The sequence below is a fragment of the Diuraphis noxia genome, unplaced genomic scaffold (genome assembly GCF_037042655.1).
Source record: "Diuraphis noxia isolate RWA-SAM2 unplaced genomic scaffold, SU_Dnox_SAM2 contig0003, whole genome shotgun sequence".
Classification (NCBI taxonomy): domain Eukaryota; kingdom Metazoa; phylum Arthropoda; class Insecta; order Hemiptera; family Aphididae; genus Diuraphis; species Diuraphis noxia.
In genome coordinates this window covers 38767598-38791281 of record NW_028301713.1, presented here as the reverse complement: position 1 = coordinate 38791281, position 23684 = coordinate 38767598, and the positions used below count along the sequence as shown (strand labels likewise).

The following is a 23684-nucleotide window of genomic DNA, read 5'->3' as shown; positions in this document are numbered from 1 at the left end:
CTGTCGTGGCCCGGTGGTCCGCCTCCATGTATTACGGAGTATTGTATATTGCGTAATCACAAGCGACTGACCAAATTATCGTATACCATTATATAATTACTAAATTACGGTATGATATCGTACCTAGTTATCTGCAGAGCTTTAAAGTTGCCAAGTTGGGACATAAGTTTTTGTCGATTTAGATACCGGTTAAGATATTCAAAACATAAATTTTAGTTTCTATCGGACATGACTGCAATGGTTATTGTAAACTGAAGAGAGGATTCTGAATATTCTATGGCAGAAATATCGCACGGTTTTAAACTGTAAATAAGTGTAGGTCACTGCAATGAATAGATAATAATAGGTTATTTGTTGTCTACAAATATTAATTATGCAAATACGCCAAAAATGCCACTTCCGACATAGACACAAACATACTAGAGCTTCTTATATACGATGACTTCAAAAACTTCATAAATACCGTCATTGAAAAAAAATGACATACATTATGTAATAATCAAATCACACTAACATTAAATGTATAATAAATAATCTTTAAACTGAACCGAATAAAGAGTACAACCTTCAGATGGGAAAACCATTATATAAACCGAAAGTACAAAACCACTATAAATCGCAACAAAAAATTGTACACACTAGAATAACTAATCCTAATGGATTTCTTATATCAAAAATGAAAACAATAAACCACCCATCTATGAAGCTTACGGTACACTGATCACTAGGACTCGGATATAAATGCCCATAAAAATACCGAAAAGTATATTTATGACCTAAAAATATATTTATTAAATAAACTCAAATATTATTATGTAAAAAAAAATGTATGTAATATAAAATAAAATAATATTTATATTAAATTTTATTATACATTGCATTATACCATACGAGTTTTACGACAACTTACTTAATTTTTCAACAAAATGAAAGTTAAAATTGTCTGATTTTGATTCTGAAAAAATGTTTAAATTCAGAAAATGTCTGTAGATTGAACAAATCACTTTTCGTTTTTAATTTTAAATTAATTGTGATTTGGAAAAATTAATATTTTCGAGTTTCAAGAAATACAACTCGCAGTAATATATGGTTTAATGTTAACAAGGTATCGAAAGGGTTCAGTACAATCTATAATCAATTTTCTGTCGAGTTCATATTTCTTTTTCGAATAAAAATCGGACAATTTATACTATAAGTTTATTCTTAATTATTTTTAAGTATATTGCACAGAAATCAAATCGATATTAGTCAAGAACTGCGATTCTTTCTCACCTTTACCAAAGGATCATTGCTCGTAAGTGCGGTAGATTGCGGTTGCCATTGGTTAAAAATAACAAAACAGTCATCATGATTTAATAAATAAATAGTAAGGTTATTCGTAGCAAATTAACAGAATATTCAATATTAAAGATTTTGCAGAGGAAGATAAAATGCTCGACCCAAGAGTTTTCTGTCTTACCATCAACATGTTTGATTTTAAATTATTCAAACACTTATAAATAAAAATATGAAATCGTCGCATCGTATTGCGATAATGCGATGGAACAGCGTGGTCACAAATCACAATAGAAATCGAACTACGTAGTCATCGCACTCGCCGCATTCACGTTGTCCGTATCAGTCGCGTTTGGCACGCGCTCCGCTCAAACAACCGACGAAACAACCAGTGTCCCATAATACTGATGACGGTCTCGGAACGGTAGAAAACCGCTGCGCTACTTCAAACGCCGACCGTCGAGTCAAAGGTAGTGCGCCTATTTCCTGTAATTTCGATAATTACATGATATTTTACATAACTGCGATAATTGTTGCGGTTCCGACAGCGAACTGTTATTGTTATTGATACGAATTACAATATTTATCGGCCGGAAGTGATCGAATATTACAATATTCACGGGACAAGCCGCGTTCTGCATACCAGGACCGTATGCGGCAGCGGCGATCGTAGTGTGAGCGTCCGTCACCCGATTGAACGAAAGCCGATACCGTCCGTCGAAATTTCCACATAACGAGTCCACCGTGTACCAGGGGATCATGGCGAACTTATAACAAGTGACGGTGAATTCAACATGAGATATCGAAAGAAATTTTATCGGCCGTACGCAAACTGCGGTAAAAATGCAAAGTTAACATTTTTCTAAAAGTCGATAACATGTAAACTACGGCAAAAAATGTTTTACATTATTCTATTTGCGACAGTTTATTTTCATTACCTACAGACTACAATAATGTAGACTATATACAATGTATATTATACATAGATAAACCAGTGGCATAATTAGGAATTTGGTTTGGAGAGCTGGGGTTTAAATATTTTTAGCAAAATCTGTAAGTCTCATACAGTAACCTACTCTAACAAATATAACATGTTGGCAGTAAAATAAAAGTTTTGGAAGGGATCTATCCTATTCATCCCCCTTAATGATGCCCCGGAGATAAACCATAAAAAAAATCATATCTACCTAATCTACCTATGTGTACTTTTTTTTAAACATATTTACAATCTGTATACAATTAATACAATAAGTAAATATTAGAAAAATGTTTTCAGGGCTTGGGGGTGTGAAAGAAAAGGGCATCCAATAATAATAACACTATTTCAATAATAATTTTTTTTTATGTTCTTTTTAAAAAACAAAAATCTAATTGTGATTAAATAAGTAAATCACGTGACCAGTTACGTTTTAGACGTCTAGGAGGATTGTCGGGAATGGTGGAAGAGAAAAGATTAGGAATTAGGTTTAGGGTGATTATGACGTGTTTACGCGTGAAAGTTTGAATAAATGCGGGCTAGAGTTGGTATAGTGCAGATCAGGCCAGATCTTAAGAGTTAAGGTCGTTATGTAAAGTAAGGTTATTGACATACAACGGAGCTTTAATATTGAAGTTAGAGTTTATAGCAGAGCCCCAAAGTTGGATGCCACGTTTATATTATGCACGTAAATCGTTTAATTAATTATGTTATGTTGTGTATAGTGTACAAGTTTAGTAATGCTTTCAGACATTTATCGTTTGATATTATTATTTATTACTCATAGTTTGACGTTCAATTGTAGAATCTGATTTATGATAATTAATTTTTCTGCAGTTTACCTTCTATTTTATTGATAAACTAAGATCATTAATAAATAATTATTATTGCCTTAGCGGCTTAGCAACAGGATAAGATAAAATATAAATTATATACCTTAATTCAGTAGCATATGTATGGTGGGATAACAGGGTCATCCCCCTCAGATTTGCCCGTTATTAAGAGGTGTCAACCTAAACTTGTCCATATCCGTTATTAAGAAGTTTTTATTTTGAATTCTGTAAAATTAGTGTACATTCATTAAACTGCACTCATTCAAATATTATACTGTACAATGTACAGTGTACATATTAACATATTACATCCTTATTCAAATAATACAAAACTGTAACTGTTACTGGTTACCAAATACATAAATCTTATTATTTATAATTTGGCTATAAGTACTTATTAAAATTCAATTTAGTTATTTCTTTTTCTATTATATTTTTTTGGAGAAACAAAAGTACCCTTTAATAATAACTAAGGATGGTAGTCATTTCCAGACAAATTCCCTTTTTGCTTAAAAAATATGTAAAGAGTGAGTAATTCAAATGATAATATAAATTATAACTAATAAGTATAATAAAATAACATATTGTATAGTACTCAATACTACTAAAAAAAAACGTACTTTTTGGTTATCGTACCCCGACTGTGGCGGCAGTCAGGATATACCGATTACACTATCGTACCCCATTATATTTATCTCAATGCCTCAATCACAGAAATATTTTTTATTTACAATAATTTTTTTGGTATTCATATTGTATTGGTTTTAATATTTTATTATAATTTTTTTGTATTCATATAATTTCAATTAGATTATTTTATTAAAATAAATTATAATTTTGGCAATGAAACATGACAATATTGAGTTAAATATAATGGGGTATGATAACGCAATCGGTATATCCCGACCACCGCCAACCATTGAGGTACGATAACCAAAAAGTACCAAAAAAAAAAAAAAAAAAATGAGCAATGAGGTTGATTTTACAAATCTAAAAAGGTGGTCTGAAGTGGGGACAACTATATACATATAGAAATACAGTTAATGATTATTGGTTAAGTCACTGTTAATTCACTAATTATAAATATAAATATCTATTTAATGAGTATTTATGAATTTTAATACTACATGAAATTTAGCGATTAAAAATAAAAACTATTACTAATTATATAATTCTTAGTTCTCTTAGTTCATTAAAATTACATTCAGTTATATAATGTAACTAATTAAATTTTCTCATTAGAAAATTCACAATTTCTACCAAATGTATCATTTCGACAGTCTGGTTTTTTTAAAATAATATATCACTTAGGTATATAAAATTGTAAAATATCAAAAGATCTGTACTTTAATTTTCTTTTTCAATTGTTGTTGTGGATAATATACAGATAAGCCATCTCATAGTTTTTGATGCCTAAAATTATGCTGCCTGTTGTAGTTAACCCCTAGGTTTGCAGTATCTGTTTACATTGCGTTTAATGCAAACAGATTCACAAAAAATTTCTATGCAATGCTTATCTGAATGTTAAAAATGAATGCTTTAAACGTATAGAAAAAATGAATGATACACACTCATTTAAAAATATTATACTGCTTTATTATTTGATTTACACTCAAATTTATAATAATTGTAATGTTCTTTTTAGCACCTGATATTTGCAGATAAATTTAAAATGCTACTTGTAAATTGAAAAATTAAATTAATTTACAATGTATTTAGAAGATCTTTAAAGGCACTTAATAAACATTTGTCATTTAAGTTCTTTTTGACTGATGAATTGACGAAAAAAGTTGTTATGAAACAATACGAAAGTATTATGCCAAGTACATATTCAATTTACATAACATAATATATGAAGAATATAATATAATACTATATTTCTAAATCATCATCTGGATCTTCTTCATCCCAGTCATCTGCTTCATCAGGAACATAATGAATCATTCCACCAGTACTGGATGGGTTTTGTACTCTAAAAAAAATAATAAATAATTCAAATGCAATATTAATTTTAGGTTCATAAGCTTTTAACATACAGAGTATATGGTAAAATTAATTCTTCCTTAGCTTTTTTTTCACTATCCTGTAAATCTAATTTAAAACTGGCCAAATTTGTTGGAATAATTTTATCATCTTCAATTTTTTGTGGTGGTAAGTCATTTATTAGTTGAAATGTAAAATCAGATTTTAATTCACCTTTTAATTTCTAAACAAAATAAAATAAGATAATTATAGACATAAAAATAAATAGCTATACGTTTTATAATTACTTGAACTACACATTTCCCATTTGACCTTTTATGTTCTAATCTTAAGTTTAAAATGAATGGATTGTTAGCAGTCTGTACGTGTATATGAGTCTTACATATATTTTTCAAGTGTTCAATTTGATTAATTTCTGTTACGTCTTTGTGTATCACTACCACAAATTGAACAATGCTAGAAACTAAAATCATATTATAGCAAAAATCAGATATTGTTTATGGACCAGTTACCAAGTCATATATCATAATACTTATGAGTAACTACAAATAATAAAAGAAAATTACACTTATCAGATGATGTAATATCCAATAATTCTTTATACACTTTTCTGAATTCAGTGTAAAGTAAATACATAGACAATGAATCAATTAAAATGACTATTTTTTTGGTTGATTTTTCAACTATACGTGAAATTGTTTCGTACAAACTTAAATTTAAAGACATGATGTTATACATACAATCATGGTATTGAATATTGGACAAAGAGGGAAATAAAGTTTGATATTTAGATACTACATTTTCATAACAAATTACATGGATGTCATAGGATTTTCGATTCACAGATATAAGATGTAATAGAAACTGTCCTTTGGCTAAAAATGAATCTGCAAAAAAAAAATTCAAAAACCATTAATAACATAATATTAATTTTTACATTATGTTTTCATTTTTACAATGTTTTTTAAATATATTGTAAAGGTATAATCATACACAAAATATAATAACATTAGTAACATGTGAAATATTCATTAATCAGTAATTTCATGATGAATTAAAAGATAATTTAGTCAAAAGTAAAGATATATTTTTAACCTCTTATAAATCCATACCAATATTTAATGTATATAATGCAAATTAGCTTCTATAATAAAAATACATAATTATTATTTATTAATAAATAATTCGCAGTATAAAATTATATGGTACATTTTTATGATAAATTAAAAATTTTAAACAATTATAATATAAATTAAAATATGATTTACAAGTTTTTAGATTTACTACTTACTTGTTTAACAAAGATTTACTTTATTTTTAAAATACAAATTTGACATTTGACATTGTACAATTATCGTCGGTTACATATTTGCAATATAATAATTATTTATTTTGATTTTCAGACAATATAACGTAAGAACTTTCAATAAAAACTAAAACCTACCCAGTGACATTATTTGCAGTGGCGTAGCAAGGGTATGACCAACTGTGCCTACGCCAGGGGCGCAAATTATGAAGGGGCGCAAATAGATCAACTATTGGACAAGAGAGACTCACAAGCATGGCACTTTTATCCATAGAACATGAATTTTTTAGACAAATTTCATATGACGAAATCATCGATGAATTCTCTAGCCTTAAAGCAAGAAAAGAAAATTTTTTAAGTTCAAAATTACATTGTAATAATAACTGATAATTATATAATATTGTATTGCCTAATTATATAATATATAAAAAATAAAAAAATATATCATTTCGTATTTTTGTCAATTTTTTAATCGCTTAAAAGGCGCATTTTTCTAGGTTGGCCAGGGGCGCTAACAAGTCTTTCTACGCCACTGATTATTTGACTACACAATGTTTACATTTCAATATTTAAAATTTAATATAATTATGATTTAGCTCATTCCTTAAAATAACTGAACTGTAAAATAGATAAATTCTAGATAGGGTTTATGGCTTTAAACAATTTTCATATTCAAAATAAAAATTGAAATTACATCACTGGGACTACCTAAATAAATATCTAAATGTTCAAATGTATTAGAATTTGACTGTTCACTAAAAAAATAGAAGGTACTAATTATCATTGATCTTCAGGTACAATGTAAATAGAAATATGTATATTGTAGATTATAGTTCACAAAATCAATTATATAAAAATATTTGAATAAGTTTTATTAATGATATTATGATGAAGTATCACATATTAATATATAAGCTAGTTAGGTTACATTTGAATACATTAATGGTTGATGTTGTCTCACCTTCAATTATTATTAATCGACTAGCTTGTGTACCTCTTACAACACTATCGTAAACGTTCATTGTGTATGAATCAAATACAAAACAATTTATTTCGATTTCTACAAGTCAATTGAAATTATTAATTGCCGAAATGCTTCATTCTATATATTCTAGTATTTGAAATAAATGATTCTATCAATAATCAAATAAAATTTTTAGCGCACTAGAGTCTGGCACATCATCTTTAAAATAAGGAATTTTTTTGTAATATTTTTTTTAAAATAATTTTGTTATGAACTCATGTCTTGGCAAATGAAAACGATAATTCGCGTGCTAGTGCGACAGTGCGACGAGCATTCAAACCTGATAATATTATCATACTTAGAAGACTGTGATTAGAGAAAACCTAACCTAACCGCACTATTGCACCAAGGTAGAACTGGTACAGTTTACTGATAATCGTCCCAACACGGGCTGGTGCAAATGTAGATGAAACATAAAATTACTACATATTTATTACATAAAATTATTACTGATATATAAAGATAATAAAATATTTAATGGGTATTGCAGTACTTATCATGATAATGATAATGCGCACGAGCTCCAAGAGCTCGTGCGATTATCTTTGCACCGAGTGCAAAAAACTGACGTAGTGCATTTAGGTGAAACATAAAAAAGTCCACTCGGTGCACATTAATCTTGCAGATGGAACATAAAAATATGTACTGGTGCAGTCAGTGCAGTGTGGTGGAAGACGCTATAATGTTTGTGGGCTTGTGGCTTCCACAACTAGGGTTGCGCAAAAACGAGAAACGACAATGGTTCGATATATCTATATATCGATCATCGATGAATGAAATATCGATGTAAACTTTTTTATAGGTATCAAAATATCGAAATATCGATATATCGATATAATTTTATATATTAATATTAATAGGTCATATAAATAAATAACAAATAAATATTTTAATATATAATTAATAATTATGGGTACATTGAATATAATAAAATTTACAACTTGTAAGGTAAAAGATTTAGAAAATTAGAAATTCAGAACCAATACTTATCATTGTAAAAACACTAGTTTTGACAATCTTGAGCCTAATATTCTATTTCTACATTTAGTCAAAATGTTACCAGTCTTACTAAACAATCTTTCTGATGGTACTGATGAACTGATGTGGCTGATATAAAAAGATATTGTCCGGCTAGTTTATATAGATTTGGAAAAGCTCCTTTGATATTTTCCCATTCAATAATCGGATCTTCTTTGAGCCCAATAATCGATTTATCCAAATAAGAATGTATCTCATCTCTCGCACGGGATTTAGATTTGATATATTTAGAACTATATGTAAATATGTTCAATGCTAAGTAATAAGTAATAAATTAATAACCGACTCTTGAGTTCATGACGACAAACGACAGGTCGACAGGTCAATATTTAATACCTTTCTTCATAGGTAGTCTATGCAGAGTTACGACTTTACTAGTGCTTATCACTATTTCACGCTATTTTGTCATGACCCAAACATTTTGGTCAGTGCCGTAACTTGGCATTGGCAAGGTGGGCGGTGGCCAAGGGCGCAGTTTAAAATGATCGCGATAGGGGCGCAATTTTTATTTCATATGAATACTAAAAATTCATTATTAATTTATAACATTGGTTGCCAAGGGCGCACATAAAGCTAGTTACGGCACTGATTTTGGTCCCGTGACGACTGACGATATAACGTCGTTTACCAGACCCCCAAATGTTCTATGATACCACAGAACAATTATATATAGTTTTAGAGATTATATATATATTATATATATTATATTATAACCAGAGATTATAATTTTATATAATCTGTGATTGTGATATTCTAACGATGGAAAATGCGACGAATGCTTACCGTATTCCGCATTCTATCTTATTCTGTGATACGAACCTAACCTATAAAACTTGTGTTATGTACACAATAATAATAATAATATTTCAAAACCAGTGATAGTGGTTTTTGGTGATGTGTTCCTGTCCGCGTTTACTATATATTACACTAATAGTTATTACCATAAAATAATAATAAATTCACTCATTCCTGTAAAGTGAACTGTGAAACGAATCACGTCGGCAGTGATCGTTCGAAACGGATTTTATCCATCGATACCATTCTGAACCAGTGGCAACTGCTACTTACTACTTAGTACTTACATATTGCTTTAGATTTAGACGTCCGTTACGCGTATACGCTTATACATGACATTGGCGATACTCTGCCGTTGCGTTCAACCGTCACCTCCGGACACTGGCCAGGACGATAAATAGCTGTTATGATAGTGTTGTTCGTGCGCAGGTAGACCAGGAAACTTTTTGCTCTCTTTCTCTCTTCAACAACTCGTACCGCCATCATGTTTCGCAGTAAGTTCCGTCTGCATACTTGCAAGATAATCATTGCCACGTCGCTGTTATGGATCTTCATTGACATCATGATACTCATGTATTACACCGATTGCGTTGGTCCCAACTGCAAGGCGAAGAACAGCTTTGTTGCAAATTCCGATAGCGGTGTCAATGATCAGTTTGACGCCGCCTCCGCAGCACCGCGTATGGGATGGGGATCTGTGCAGGAAAATATGCTTAACCGTTTCAAGCATGGTGATGACCGCAGCGATGATTCCACTTATCCTAGTCACTTGTTGATGCGCTGGAAGCCAATGCCTCCTGTACGTGAAAAGCGTGGTAAACACGGCGAAGGAGGACGTGGTGTCACTATGAAACCTGAACAAGAAGCCATTATGAAACAAAAATTCAAAGAGAACCAGTTTAACATAATAGCCAGCGATATGATCTCACTGAATCGATCTTTACAGGACATAAGACAAGGAGAATGTAAAAGCAAACAATATCCTACGTTGATGCCTACCACTTCAATAGTAATTGTCTTCCATAATGAAGCGTGGTCCACTCTTTTGAGAACTGTGTGGAGTGTCATCAACCGATCACCTCGATCCCTATTGAAAGAGATTTTGTTGGTCGATGATGCTAGTGAAAGAGGTGAATTCAGTTGTCCAAATGTACGCTTGATTATATGACTAGTATCTATATATTTGATTTTTTTTAATTTCAGATTTTTTGGGGAAAAAATTGGAAGATTATGTTGCCACTCTTCCTGTAGAAACTAAAGTGCTAAGAACAGAAAAACGTTCTGGTCTTATAAGAGCTCGATTACTTGGGGCTAAACATGTTACAGGCCAAGTGATAACATTTTTGGATGCGCATTGTGAATGTGCTGATGGTTGGCTTGAACCACTTTTAGCTAGAATTGTACTTAATCGGTATGGTTAACTACCTACTTATATATGTTTCTTATATTTCATTTAAATTTAAATGAAATATTTTTGTTACTAGGAAAACTGTTGTGTGTCCAGTTATTGATGTTATATCAGATGACACATTTGAATACGTCACCGCCTCTGATATGACATGGGGCGGATTCAATTGGAAGCTGAATTTTAGGTGGTATGTATTTAAATAAATTTAGTTGGTTATTTGTTCAATTTTATATTTTTAATGTTTATTTTAGGTACAGAGTTCCTCAAAGAGAAATGACTCGACGAAACCAAGATCGTACAGCGCCATTAAGAACTCCCACAATGGCTGGTGGACTATTTTCTATAGACAAAGATTATTTTTATGAATTAGGTTCATATGATGAAGGAATGGATATATGGGGTGGTGAGAATCTTGAAATGTCATTCAGAGTAAGTATTGTATACACAATCCTTAAGTGAAATAAATCATATATTTAAATTTAATTTCAATCTCGTAAAATGTCATTTAAATTATAAAGAATTTCCATACAGATATTTGAATTTTGAATTAGGTTTAATACAGAAATTAAATGTTCTATTAAAGAAATTTAGTTGTGGGGGAAAAGTAGTTGATATGGATATTTCTAGGTGTGGCAATGTGGCGGCACACTGGAAATAATACCATGTTCACACGTAGGTCACGTATTTCGTGACAAGTCGCCATACTCATTTCCGGGAGGCGTATCAAAAATCGTATTGCACAATGCAGCCCGTGTAGCTGAAGTTTGGATGGACGAATGGCGAGATTTCTATTATGCAATGAATCCAGGTATAGGATGATATATGTGGCCTGTGAAAATTCGTTTGCTTTTCTAAAATTTACTAACATAAGACAACTATCTAACCTAATTATTGTTGCTTGCTGGTTTAAATATAATTCCCATATCATAATATTTAAGTTTAAAAATACTTCTATGTTTAATACAAAATATAAAAATTATAAGAATTAAGGTTTACACAGTCCTCCGTGCATTCTGTATAAACTCGTGCAGTTCTCATTTGTACTTGTTGATTATTGTGTGTTACAATTGATACAGAGGGGTAGGAAATGGACATAATGTGTGTGTGTGTGTTTGTGTGTCTAAATACATACATCTTTATTCATAAATGACATGAATCAAGAGTTTTCTTTCAATATTATCTTTATTGAAATGATTACTCATAGATTTGGATGTGTGGCGGCACATTGGAAATATCGCCATGTTCACATGTTGGTCATGTTTTTCGCAAATCCACACCTTACACTTTTCCTGGTGGCACATCACATATAGTCAACCACAACAATGCCCGCCTTGCCGAGGTCTGGATGGATGAGTGGAAACATTTTTACTACGCCATAAACCCAGGTACCCCTTCTTCTCCTATGTGATTGAAAACATTTCAAGCACACAGACACCTACACGTTTTATTGTGATAATGTGATATTTTTCTCTACACCCTTAGCACACCACTTAGTCATGAATGTTTTTATTTTTTATTTTTCATAACTTCAAACACATTTGTTTTTGATTAGTTTTGAATCTCTATTTTTTACATATTCTTCATTTAATGTTTATTTAAATAATAGATATCCCACCAATAATTTGTTTATGAACATAAAAATTATTATGCATGTTTAAAACTATTGGCATGTTTTTCTCTTTTCAGCTGTTTTTATAGTTAACTCACTAGTTTCATAGTTTAACAGTAGATTATAATTTATATGATAAATTAGGTAAATAGACAACTGATTCCTGCATTAAAACGTAGTATATGGTGGACAATTTACCCTAAACATAATTTTATCAATGATAGTTGGTCTTTAGTCCAATTTTTTTTTTTTTGTAATACCTTTTTTGAAATTTTGAAATTTTTTACAGCATAATACATACATTTAACAAATGTAAATTAGGATATCACTTATTGTTGTTGCTTAAGAAAATAGTGTATCCACAGTTTAAGAGTATTTACAAACAATATGAATTAGGTATTAGGAATATTAGGATATAAATTTTGATCAGTTATAAATTTTAACAGACTAACTGTTTTAAAATATACCACAATCTACATTATACAATAGCTTTTCTCTTCATATTTTACTATCTCAATCAATATTTCCCTTGATAATGTCTTTTGTTGTCAATTATTTCAATTATTTAACCTGTTAGTAGTCTGTTACTATGCCTTATAGTTTGCTATATTTTAATACCAGCTACAAAAAATAAAATTGGTGTATAATAAATAAAATTAAATGGAAACTAATAATTGACCTGGTATTAAATTTTGATGGAATTAATTGTCTACATACGTAATATTTTTGAGAGAACAGATTTTCATAAATCTAGTTAAATAAATTATATTAGATAAAACTAATTTGCATGTTATATACTTACTTTTTAAACTCATGGCCTTATGGATTGTAGTTTAATTTACTTGCATGATATCTATTAATCACATTGTTTATCAAGAATATTCTGTAGTCAAACAATTATTGTTATCTGCATTTGTTTATAATTTTAATTATTTATTACCTAAAAATAATAGTTAATTAATTAAAATTGTGTATTAAATTTTTTATACATATAATTAGGTGCATCTAATGTTGAAGTTGGAGATGTTTCTGAACGTTTAGCTTTGAGAGAAAAGTTAAAATGCAAGTCTTTCCGTTGGTACTTGGAAAACATTTACCCTGAGTCTCAAATGCCACTTGATTACTATTATCTTGGAGAAGTCAGTAAAATTAAATTACATTAGACCACTGTTTAATAATTAATTTAATTTGTTTAGATAAAAAACGTAGACTCTCAACATTGCCTTGACACCATGTCACGAAAAAGTGGTGAAAAAGTTGGCATGAGTTATTGTCATGGTCTTGGTGGCAATCAAGTAAACCAATAAGTTTGTTTATGTATTAAATTTTATGTATTAATCTTATTAAATGTTTACAGGTTTTTGCATATACTAAACGGTCACAAATTATGTCCGATGATAATTGTTTAGATGCTTCCAATATTGTTGGACCAGTTAGTTTAATTAGATGCCATGGTCTGGAGGGTAATCAAGCATGGGTTTATGATTCAAAGGTAAATTAAATTTAAACAATTTTTTTAAATACTGATTATTGATATCTAATAAAATAACATGAATATAATATTATTTGGCTAATAAATACATTTTTTTCAGGAAATGACAATAAAACATAAAACTACAGATCAATGTCTAGAACATTCAATGTCTGCTGATCAGTATGCTGCCATATTAAATGAATGTGATGGTTCACGTAGCCAACAATGGACAATGAAGAGTAACTTTCACTGGCAAGCTAGCTCAAGATAACGTAATCTAATTTTTACTTTTTATTTTAATCAAGTGTTATTCGTTTATGCATACATATATACATTTTGGGGATCAAAATATTTACTTATAAGTTCTTATGAACAAAAAAATCTTCTTATATAATAAAATAAAAATCTTTTATACTTTTGAACAAATTAGATATAACTTATGAAGTCCATGACAGTTTAAAAACACTTATAATAGAATTATAAAAATCTACTTGGTGACTATTTATCCCTGCCCACAATATTATTATCTTAATGAAACCACTTATATTTTTAACAAGATAAAAAGATTCAGTGAAAACACTTGTGATATTTATATATTATGTTATTAGTTATAATTATTATTATATTATATTTTGTATAATAACAAATTATAAAATAAATTTCCCTCCTTATAAAAAAAATAACCGCGTGACTTAAAATTAAAATACATACTACGATATGTATCAGGTATTTACATCAGTTTTTCTTTTTTTATACAAACAAATTCAAATGTTCAATTCATTTTTGTATGATTAATAGATAATTTTTTCTTCTTTTTATTTAATATTATCATTAATGCTCAAAATTATATCCTATATGGAGTTGTGAGTATAATATATTAATTCACTTTTAATGTTATTAATATTGTATGTTATGTTATGTTCATTATCTTGTGATAACATGGACACTAACAAAAAAAAAAAAAAATGTTGTCATTACTCTATACCACAGATGGCAAACCTATAATAAGTGTGTCACTTAATAACACATGCACACTCTTTTAGTGACACAATTAACTTGTTTTTTTTTTTACCATTAAAGATGTAGTATATAGATATGTTGGATTTAAAAATGGTCTTAAAATTATTTGACACACACGAAAAATAAAATCCAACCAGCATTTTTATTTGACACAGGTACAGAAAGCTTTGCCATCCCTGGTCTATACTATATGTATTTAATCTAGCGATTTCCACTTGTTATATCCATATTTTTGACACAAATGATTCACTTTTTAAAAGAATGTATATATACAATATATGTATACTTATAAATACCTGCATATAGGATATGTGAGCTTCTCTGTAAATTTAAAACTGATGACTGATCTACTTGTTTTATTATGTATCTAATGAAATAAGGAAAAACTTTTTTATTATGAAATATTAATTTCTCATTTATTTTTTAGATAATAATATATATTTCTTTTTAAGCAATAATAAAATTCCATTTTTAGTTATTTAAAAAATGTATTGGGGTTAGAAGATCAGCTATTATTTAAAAGTTTGCATAAATTAAATTATTTTTATTTTAACAAACATCCTGTCTAAGGAAATGTTTTATGTGTCACTTATATTTTTTTAAATATATATCTTCATTCTTTAATCCTAATTTATCTAATAAGCATTTATTTTTATACTAATTCAATTTGTGTCATGGAATTACCATATCAAATGATCAACTTTGAATATTTGTATATTGTTAATACAACCATTTGTAAAAAAAAATAATTCAACTCTAAATCACTCGTTTATTTCAAATGCACTGATAAATTTCTGTTTAAATATGTTTAAAAAATATAACTAATCAAAAATATAGACCAACAAAGTAAAAAAATTTTATTGAAAAAAGTCTACTTAAACTTCTATTTTATTAGAATTTGTATGAATGAAATTACTATTATTTAGAAGTGATTGGAAATAACTTAGTAGTGGAGTAAATTAAAATATTCTCTATGGTACCTTGTTTTAAGATTTTAATAGATTTATTATGTATAATATTATGCAGTTAGTTAATCATCCAAGTCATATTATTTTTTATTTTTATGTTCAATGTTTTTTTACATATATATATATATATTTGTTTGGCATCTCTTGGTCATTGTAAGTGTGTTGTGTGTATGTATCTTTTATGATAAAAGTTATAGTGACAAATATACCAAGAGATGACGTCCAGCGCAATATGTTTATTTTTTAATTATTATTATTATTATTATTTTTACCATTTATGTATTTGTTTTCACGATAAATATTCACATTCAATAAATGTGATAATATTACTTTATTTTACCAACCATTAACATTATGTGCAATCAGATATTATACAGACAAAGTCAAAGTATGTTGTGTATTATTTTTTTTATATACCTTTTTTTTCGTTTATGAATATTTAATATTATTTTTGTGTGTTGTTTATTATTTATGTTAGCTTATATTTTGTACACAAGAAATGAATCAAATCGCATCAGAGCCATTGGTGCAACTTTATATTATTATCGATAATTAGTTGTTTTAAGTAGGTAGCTAAATTATCAGTATTTTAATTTTTTTTGTTAAATGTGATAAAATTTTGTTCATCTAAAATTAAATTTTGTATTTAAAAGAATATACCTAGTATACTATTTCTTTAATAGTTAGATATTTCCTATTCCTCGTAATAATTAGTGAACATTAAATAAAATCAAGATACCTTATGATTTTAAAATTATAATTAAATGTACAAACATTGTAATTCTAAAAAAAGAGGGGGAAATATATGCAACTACAGTCTTCTTATTTTCTTAACGACTTACAGTTAGCCTTGGTTGTCCTCCAACTGGTCTAAAGAAAAAAAATCCCTCGGATTCGAGCAACATCAATATCGAAGACAAATATCTTAATAGTTAAAAATATGTATAGGTAGGTTGTGGATTGTAAAATTATTCACCCATGATTGTATTTTTTTGTGGAAACAATAAAGTAACAAAGTAAGTGTACCGATACCGTACACTTAACGAAAAAAAACCTCGATCATTAATTACTTTTGAATACTTTTCTGGTGATAACATGGAAGTATTTTTTTGATCTTCTATTAATGGCAAATCCATGTGCCAAGTTTGATACAGTGTAAAAAGTTATAAATATAATAATACATTTTCTTAAAATTTCGTAATGAGGGAAGGGAGAAACACAAGTCTCCCAAGTATATTTTATTAGTTTTCGATGCCATCGACACGTCATCCTACATATTATATTCATATTTATTATCGATTCGTTGTCGATTACGAATTTAACTAGGTGACTACTGACTGGCTTTTTTGATGTTTTGATATAATATTAAATGTGGTATATTATTTTAAAACATTTATAACATGAAATTAAATTGTCTTCTTTACGCGCCGTGTAAAGCTTAATTTCGATTTGGTAAAAGCACAGTAAGAGTATGGTTTCCCATATAACTAAAGTATTTATTATTTCAAATATTTGGCAAAATTGTGAAGAGGCCATACTAATCCCTCACTATAGATGACCATTGTATTCATTTTTCCGTCCGCTTTATATAAATATTCATATTAATATTTGTTCAGGTTTTTAAAGTTTTTACATTTAAAGAATAAACAACCCAGATAACAATAATTAAATGACTTACTAAACTGATATGAGGAACTGTATTGACTATTTGATTATTTTAGTAATTTAATAAAATATTGATAAATGTACCTACAAGTTACTACCTCCTTGTAAGTTTTTTCTTCTAAATTACCGACATCTTTGCTCCAACCCTATTCCTAGACAGGTGTTTTAATAAATTATAATTTACTATAATAATACTCAATACCAGTAGCGAGGCTTGAGGTTTTTGATCGGGGAGACACTGAAAAAAAATGGCACTAATATGCCTAGACTCCCCCCTTTTTTTTCGTGCTTGAGCCCGGCAATTATGGACATTATCTATAACTTATAAGGTAAAAAATAAATGTTCAAAAACTAAAAACAAAATTGAATTATATTTAAAAACTTAAAATATATACTAAAGATAATATTAATTAATATTTAATATAACATAATATATTGTACATAAACATAATATATGCAATAAAATAAAACACTACAAGTTTACGATGGCGCGGCGTGAGTGTGACAATCGCAACGGCAACGTATTAAATAATAAATATTAAGGATTGAGGTAATTACGAACGGCGAGACATGTCTCATAGCGTACATAGTAAACCCCACTCTGATTGACAATCCCCTGTACCCGCGTGCCCATATTTGTGAGACGTTGCGTCGCAACGTCTCTTAGATATAATACCATATTTGGAATGACCCGTATCGCCAGCTCGTACGCACGGCCGTATCGCGCGCTTCTAATCTATTTTAAGAAATCCATAACTGTACAACACTACAACGAAAAACCGATTTTAACAATACTGAAACATATACATAATATATTTTATAATATAAAATAAAATTCACATTTTCTAATATTAAATAAAACAAAATAATTATTTGTTTGTCCCGTGTTCTAATTTCTAAGTGGGGAGACGTTGTCTCTTTGTCTCCTATGACGCTTCGCCACTGCTCAATACATGTATTGTTATATCGTATTCGTATATGCCATATGTACCAATGCTATAATGTGATATATGTCTGGTATGGTCTTCGCGTACGCGTCGTCGACAGGACAAGCAGCAGGATAGGTAATTTTCGTGCGTCGTATTAAACGTGTACAATGCACATACTTAGTGATGTACATTAAACTAGTAGATATAGGTACATCCACTGGTAGTTTACGCGTTTCTCTTCGAACACGTCCTGGCGGACTAAAATCCCCATTGTCCGGCCCACGGTATAAGGTTAAATTAAAAATAAGATTACAACTATGAAAATATGTACATCGTTATACTTGTGGTGTAGATACTGAGAATAGAGATTATGATGCGTAGGTGTTATTAGTCATAATAGACGAGCACGTGCAGTGTAGGTATGTATAATAATAATATACATCGCAATAATACGTCATAGGTACTATAGAATACAAAATGAACTTCAAACTTGGATTGGCCTATGTGTAACAAGTTTACAAGTGTATATAGTTATAACAATTATCATCATTTTACTTTAAAGATTATTTATGAGTTTTTATAGAACAGGGTGGTGTACTAGTCTAACCCACGGCCCTTCTTAAAATACATGTATTCAATCATTTTTATCGTATAAGAGTTATAATTTTTTTTTTTAAATGGTAGGAGATTGCGTGGTGGCAGTATATATTAATCTGTTATATCTAATTTTCTATAATATTAAGTTTGTTTTTAAAATAAAACACGAATAAAAATATATTTTTCTTTTGGTGACTCTGAAAGTGCTTAATATGTAAGTTGGCTCACCAATTACAACATTTTAGACCACCCTGTAATAGATAATGATGACGTTAAAAAGTTTGAATAGAATTTTATCATCTTGTTTATAAAATAACATTGACTGTCACTCAGGGCCGATTTTAAGTGGGGGACACCGGTGGGCAATTGCCCGGGGGTGGCAAAATTATCTCAGATAAAATAAATAAAAAATCATTTATTTTTTATTTGTAAAGAGGAAGATTTCTAAAAAATGATACATTTTATTATTATTTATTTTTTAAATTCACATATGCATACATTTTTTTTTACCTATATTTTATCATTTTAAATAAAGAAAAATAAACGTTATTAACTAAGTAGGTAGGTACCTAATGTTATTAAATATTAGTGGGTTTATTTTTACTAGTAAACACTAAAACTAGACGTATAGTATAACTGCGTTGGCCCGTATTGGCAAATCAGGATTGTCGATTGTGGGAATTATCAAAATAAAACTATTTTTTAAGTAATATGTAAAATGTTTAAATGTAGATAATAATAATTTTGTGTTTCAGAGGTTAAAGTGGGAAAAAATTCCAGAGGGAACTAATGTTTCCAAAAAGTTTTAAGCGTTCCATATTTAAATATATACATATTTTATGTATAATGTCTAATGTATAAAATCCTAAGTTGTTAAAGGGGACGCTTTTTAACCGCCGTCAGAGGTAAGGGGACTGAGTCCTCCTGCGACCCCCCCCCCCCACTTTAACCCCTGTCTAAACCAAAATTGGGATAGTGTTAAACAAAGTCTATGCGACATATCAGAAAATATAAATGAAAAATCTATCACTCAAAATGAAGCTCGTGGTTTACTTAGATTAATGAACCGTTTTAAAGTTACATTTATGTCACTATTTTGGGGTGATTTACTTCAACGATTTAATGTGGTTAGTAAATATCTACATACAATCAGTCAATATTGATGTATGTACATTGTAGTATTGCACAGTGTGTGATCAATATGAAGCATTAATAAAATATGTTGTAAATTTCCGTACAGATGAAATGTTTCAACGTTATGAAGTACTAGCAATGAAAAAATGTTCTGAAAATTGTTAAGAAACGATTTACAAACGTATAAAAAGGACAAAACATCATGATGAAACAGCTAATATTATTGAAAATGAAATCAATTTAACAGGTAGTTTGCATAGGCGTAACTAGACCTTAAAGTTAGGGTAGGCTGAAGCCCTAACATATTTAATATATATAACAAATGTGGGGGGGCTCTGCCCCCACACCCCCTATACTTATTCCTTAAATCATAACATTATTTTATTATTATAATTTTTGTAGTGTGTATCGTGTATAGCATGTATAAAACAAATTATAAAAATGTGGTATTGAGGTAGGTTAACATTAAAATAGTAACATATTATTATTATAAAATTTTTTTATGAATAATCGAACGTCTTTTACGTCAATTTTTGTGTTTAGTTTATTGACAACTTCTAAGTAGTATTTATATAGTTAAAAATACACGAAATGATACGTATTACGTCACAGGGTCATTACACAACAATTTGATAACCAAAAAAATAAATATTTTTCCAAGATATTAATAAAAAAAAAAGATATTTAAAATTTTAAAAGATAATTAAGTTTAAAAACGTAGCTTCCGTTGTTGGGACTAGGAATTTTGACAGGGGGGCAAAAATATGTTTGGGGGGAGCTTAGCCCCCAAGTCCCCCCCTAGTTACGCCTATAGTAGTTTAGAATTCAAAGTAAACACATATTTAGTGATTTGTGATTCTATAATAGAAGAATTAACAAGTCGAAAGTTAGCTTTATTACGATAATGTCATAACAAAGTATAATTTTTTTTTAAGACTCGCAAAGATAAAACCATCAGAAGTACGTGTTTCAGCTGAACATTTGTACTCAATGTATACAAAAGATTTGTATGTAACATTTATTAACAAATATGTTCATTTTCAAAGTTATATTCAAAGTATGAAAAATTCTCCATCAACTACAATTGGTATGAGTTCTATGTTAAAAATAAAAGGATTAGAAGACATTTACCATTTACCCTATGTGAGTATTGCTGTACATATGTTTTTATGTACTCCCTGTTCAAACTGTACCGCTGAACGGTCATTTTAAACTTTACGCCGAATAAAAACATACCTAAGGTTAAATTTAACAATTTCTAAAGAGAGATTAAACTCACTTGCAATATTTTAAATATGAATCAGAAATAACAAAACAAATTAAATATGAAGATATTATAGACCATTTTGCTGATATTCAATCAAGAAAAAAACTTGTAAAATAAACAATAAATTTAATATTATTATATTACTATATATACATATTATTAATTGTATATCAATATATCATTCATTATTATTTGAATCATGGAAGATTTTAAGTAGATAGAACCTAAGACCTAAGTTATAAATTAGTTACTTATGTTTTTTTTTTGTATGGTTTACCTACTATTAAAAATATAATATTGCATAGGAATGCATAGGTAGGTTAAAATTTAGCCTAGTTAAAATTGCTAAAAATTAACTGCAAATTAAATTTCAATGAGAAAGAGAAACTTAATTTTATGCCCCCCCCCCAAAAAAAAAAAAATTAGCCACCACTTCTATGGTATTCAAAAAAATGTGTTGGAAAGGGTCATCATAAATATTGTTCCCGGGGGCGAAAAATCTCTAAATACGGCCCTGCTGTCACTTAACGTCTCTCGATACCATCGATGCCTATATAAAAATAATATGGAAATGGAACTAAAAACTCATAATTTTCTTTAATATCAAAAAATTATAAATCCCTTTCAAGCTATATAGGTATAATTAAAAATCAGTGTACGCCCACTAAAAAATCAGAATATTATACTGTTATATTAGGGAGTGGGTACAAATAACCACTCCATTTTTCACTTTTTTTCAAAAATAAAGATTTGCGCAGAAGCGTATAAGTGTGTACTATTACGTATACTTTTGACACACAATGTTGTGTTATTAATAGTAAAATTTAATTAAATAATTCATTAATTATATAGAATTTCATTAGTTTTACGAATTAGTAAAATTATAAAATAAATTATCTACTTTATGTATGATCAATTAATTTTAATTTTAAATACGCTTATACTTAGTTTAGTAATTTGTTTACTTTAATGGATACAGTATACGTTCTAAAACTTTTGCAAATAATACATTTTGTTTTAAATATTTTGATGATCATGTAACGATTGTCATCATCGACATCGTACATTACTCCCTACGTTGAGCACGGTTAATATATGCTGAGTGTTAGTAATGGCAAATATAGTCGCGGAAATGCGCAATATAATATTATGCTGACTAGAGTTTAGCAATCGTCGAGTTAATGGCCGACCGGGACTCCTAGCCGTGGCAAATGGGGAGTTGAGTGTCAATAGTTGATGGTGAAGGTGTCAATGGCTAACAACAACCCGAAGAGCACCAACGGACGACCGGCTTAACTCACACTAGATATCGGTAACCCTTAATTATAACTTATAAGTACTATAATATTTAATGTTCTATATATTATAAGTTTAATATTGTAGTTATAATAATAATTAAAAATATATACCTATATTTTATGTATACGTTGAGTACTTTGTTTCACATAAGGTAACGCTGATCCCTAGTAATAATATCATACACCGAGGTCGAGTCTCCGAGACCTCGTAAATATAAACAAAACGACACCTAAGGAGTAAGGAGTGGTGCAAAACGATAGGTGGAGAGGAGACGTTACAATATAATAATATAGGTATTTCAAATTTTTAACAGCATTGTGACGGTTTTATGTGATTTAGAATAAGTTCGTTTTGACATTATTTTTGTTGAAGGAAATATAGTGCATTTTATTCTAATCATGCAATATTGAAGTCAACTTAACCGATGAAATGGTACTTTAAAAAAAATAAACCACGATTTACCACCTTTTTTAATATCAAAATCGAAATAAAACTCAATATTTATATTGTTATATGGTTTAATATTATGAAATTCATATTATATATCACTTTTTAATTACTCAACTGTATCAATGTAAAAAATGCATATATAATTTTAATCCATTGTTAAATAATTATTACTTGTAATAGCACCATGTGTGCTGAAACATTTTAAGATTATAATAATAAAAAAAAATTATGAAATTAAAAGTCGGTCGAATGACACGGTTTATGTTTAGTGTACGATATGATCGATATGTGTATTTATTGTTATTATAATATTACTGCAATACAGTATATGAGTTGGTTATTCTAAAGGTTAACACTAATTTCAAATTGCAAAATATTAACGTTTTTTGAAATATTTTCTAAAATGCCTTCATTTTAGAAATAATAAAAAAAAAAAACAATAAATTTATGTTTTTGTCTTTCATAATCGGTTTTTTAAATGTTTTTCTCATTGATAATGAAGTATACATTTCTTAATTTATGTTCCCAAATATTATTCTTAGCAAATTCAATGAATAAAAATAAAATTTCATACAATAAGTAATAAATAATTTATATACTAAGTTATTTTAAATTTTTGTAAGGTTAGTCTATA

At 28.9% G+C, this 23684-nt stretch overlaps 2 protein-coding genes across 5 annotated transcripts; one reads left to right on the top strand and one right to left on the bottom strand.

Annotated features, from left to right (window-relative positions):
* Positions 1 to 4658: 4658 nt before the first annotated feature.
* On the bottom strand, positions 4659 to 8096 carry Elp5 (Elongator complex protein 5). Of its 3 annotated transcripts, none has more exons than XM_015518331.2 (5): positions 7891 to 8096; positions 5634 to 5954; positions 5355 to 5530; positions 5121 to 5290; positions 4659 to 5056 (listed from the first exon to the last, which is right to left on the bottom strand). In XM_015518331.2, exons 1-5 carry the CDS (start codon positions 7895 to 7897, stop codon positions 4957 to 4959), a joined length of 774 nt encoding a protein of 257 aa, XP_015373817.1. In that variant the 5' UTR covers positions 7898 to 8096; the 3' UTR covers positions 4659 to 4956. The 3 variants fall into 3 exon arrangements, with proteins under 3 accessions (XP_015373817.1, XP_015373815.1, XP_015373816.1); XM_015518329.2 differs by lacking the exon at positions 7891 to 8096 and adding an exon at positions 7335 to 7830; XM_015518330.2 differs by lacking the exon at positions 7891 to 8096 and adding an exon at positions 6512 to 6650.
* A 1212-nt stretch (positions 8097 to 9308) lies between these two features.
* On the top strand, positions 9309 to 16364 carry Pgant5 (polypeptide N-acetylgalactosaminyltransferase 5). 2 transcript variants are annotated; one of them, XM_015518341.2, is made up of 9 exons: positions 9309 to 10360; positions 10434 to 10641; positions 10715 to 10825; positions 10890 to 11067; positions 11843 to 12023; positions 13247 to 13386; positions 13444 to 13542; positions 13605 to 13739; positions 13840 to 16364. In XM_015518341.2, exons 1-9 carry the CDS (start codon positions 9715 to 9717, stop codon positions 13990 to 13992), a joined length of 1851 nt encoding a protein of 616 aa, XP_015373827.1. In that variant the 5' UTR covers positions 9309 to 9714; the 3' UTR covers positions 13993 to 16364. The 2 variants fall into 2 exon arrangements, with proteins under 2 accessions (XP_015373827.1, XP_015373826.1); XM_015518340.2 differs by lacking the exon at positions 11843 to 12023 and adding an exon at positions 11266 to 11446 and having other exon boundaries at positions 9312 to 10360.
* Positions 16365 to 23684: the final 7320 nt, after the last annotated feature.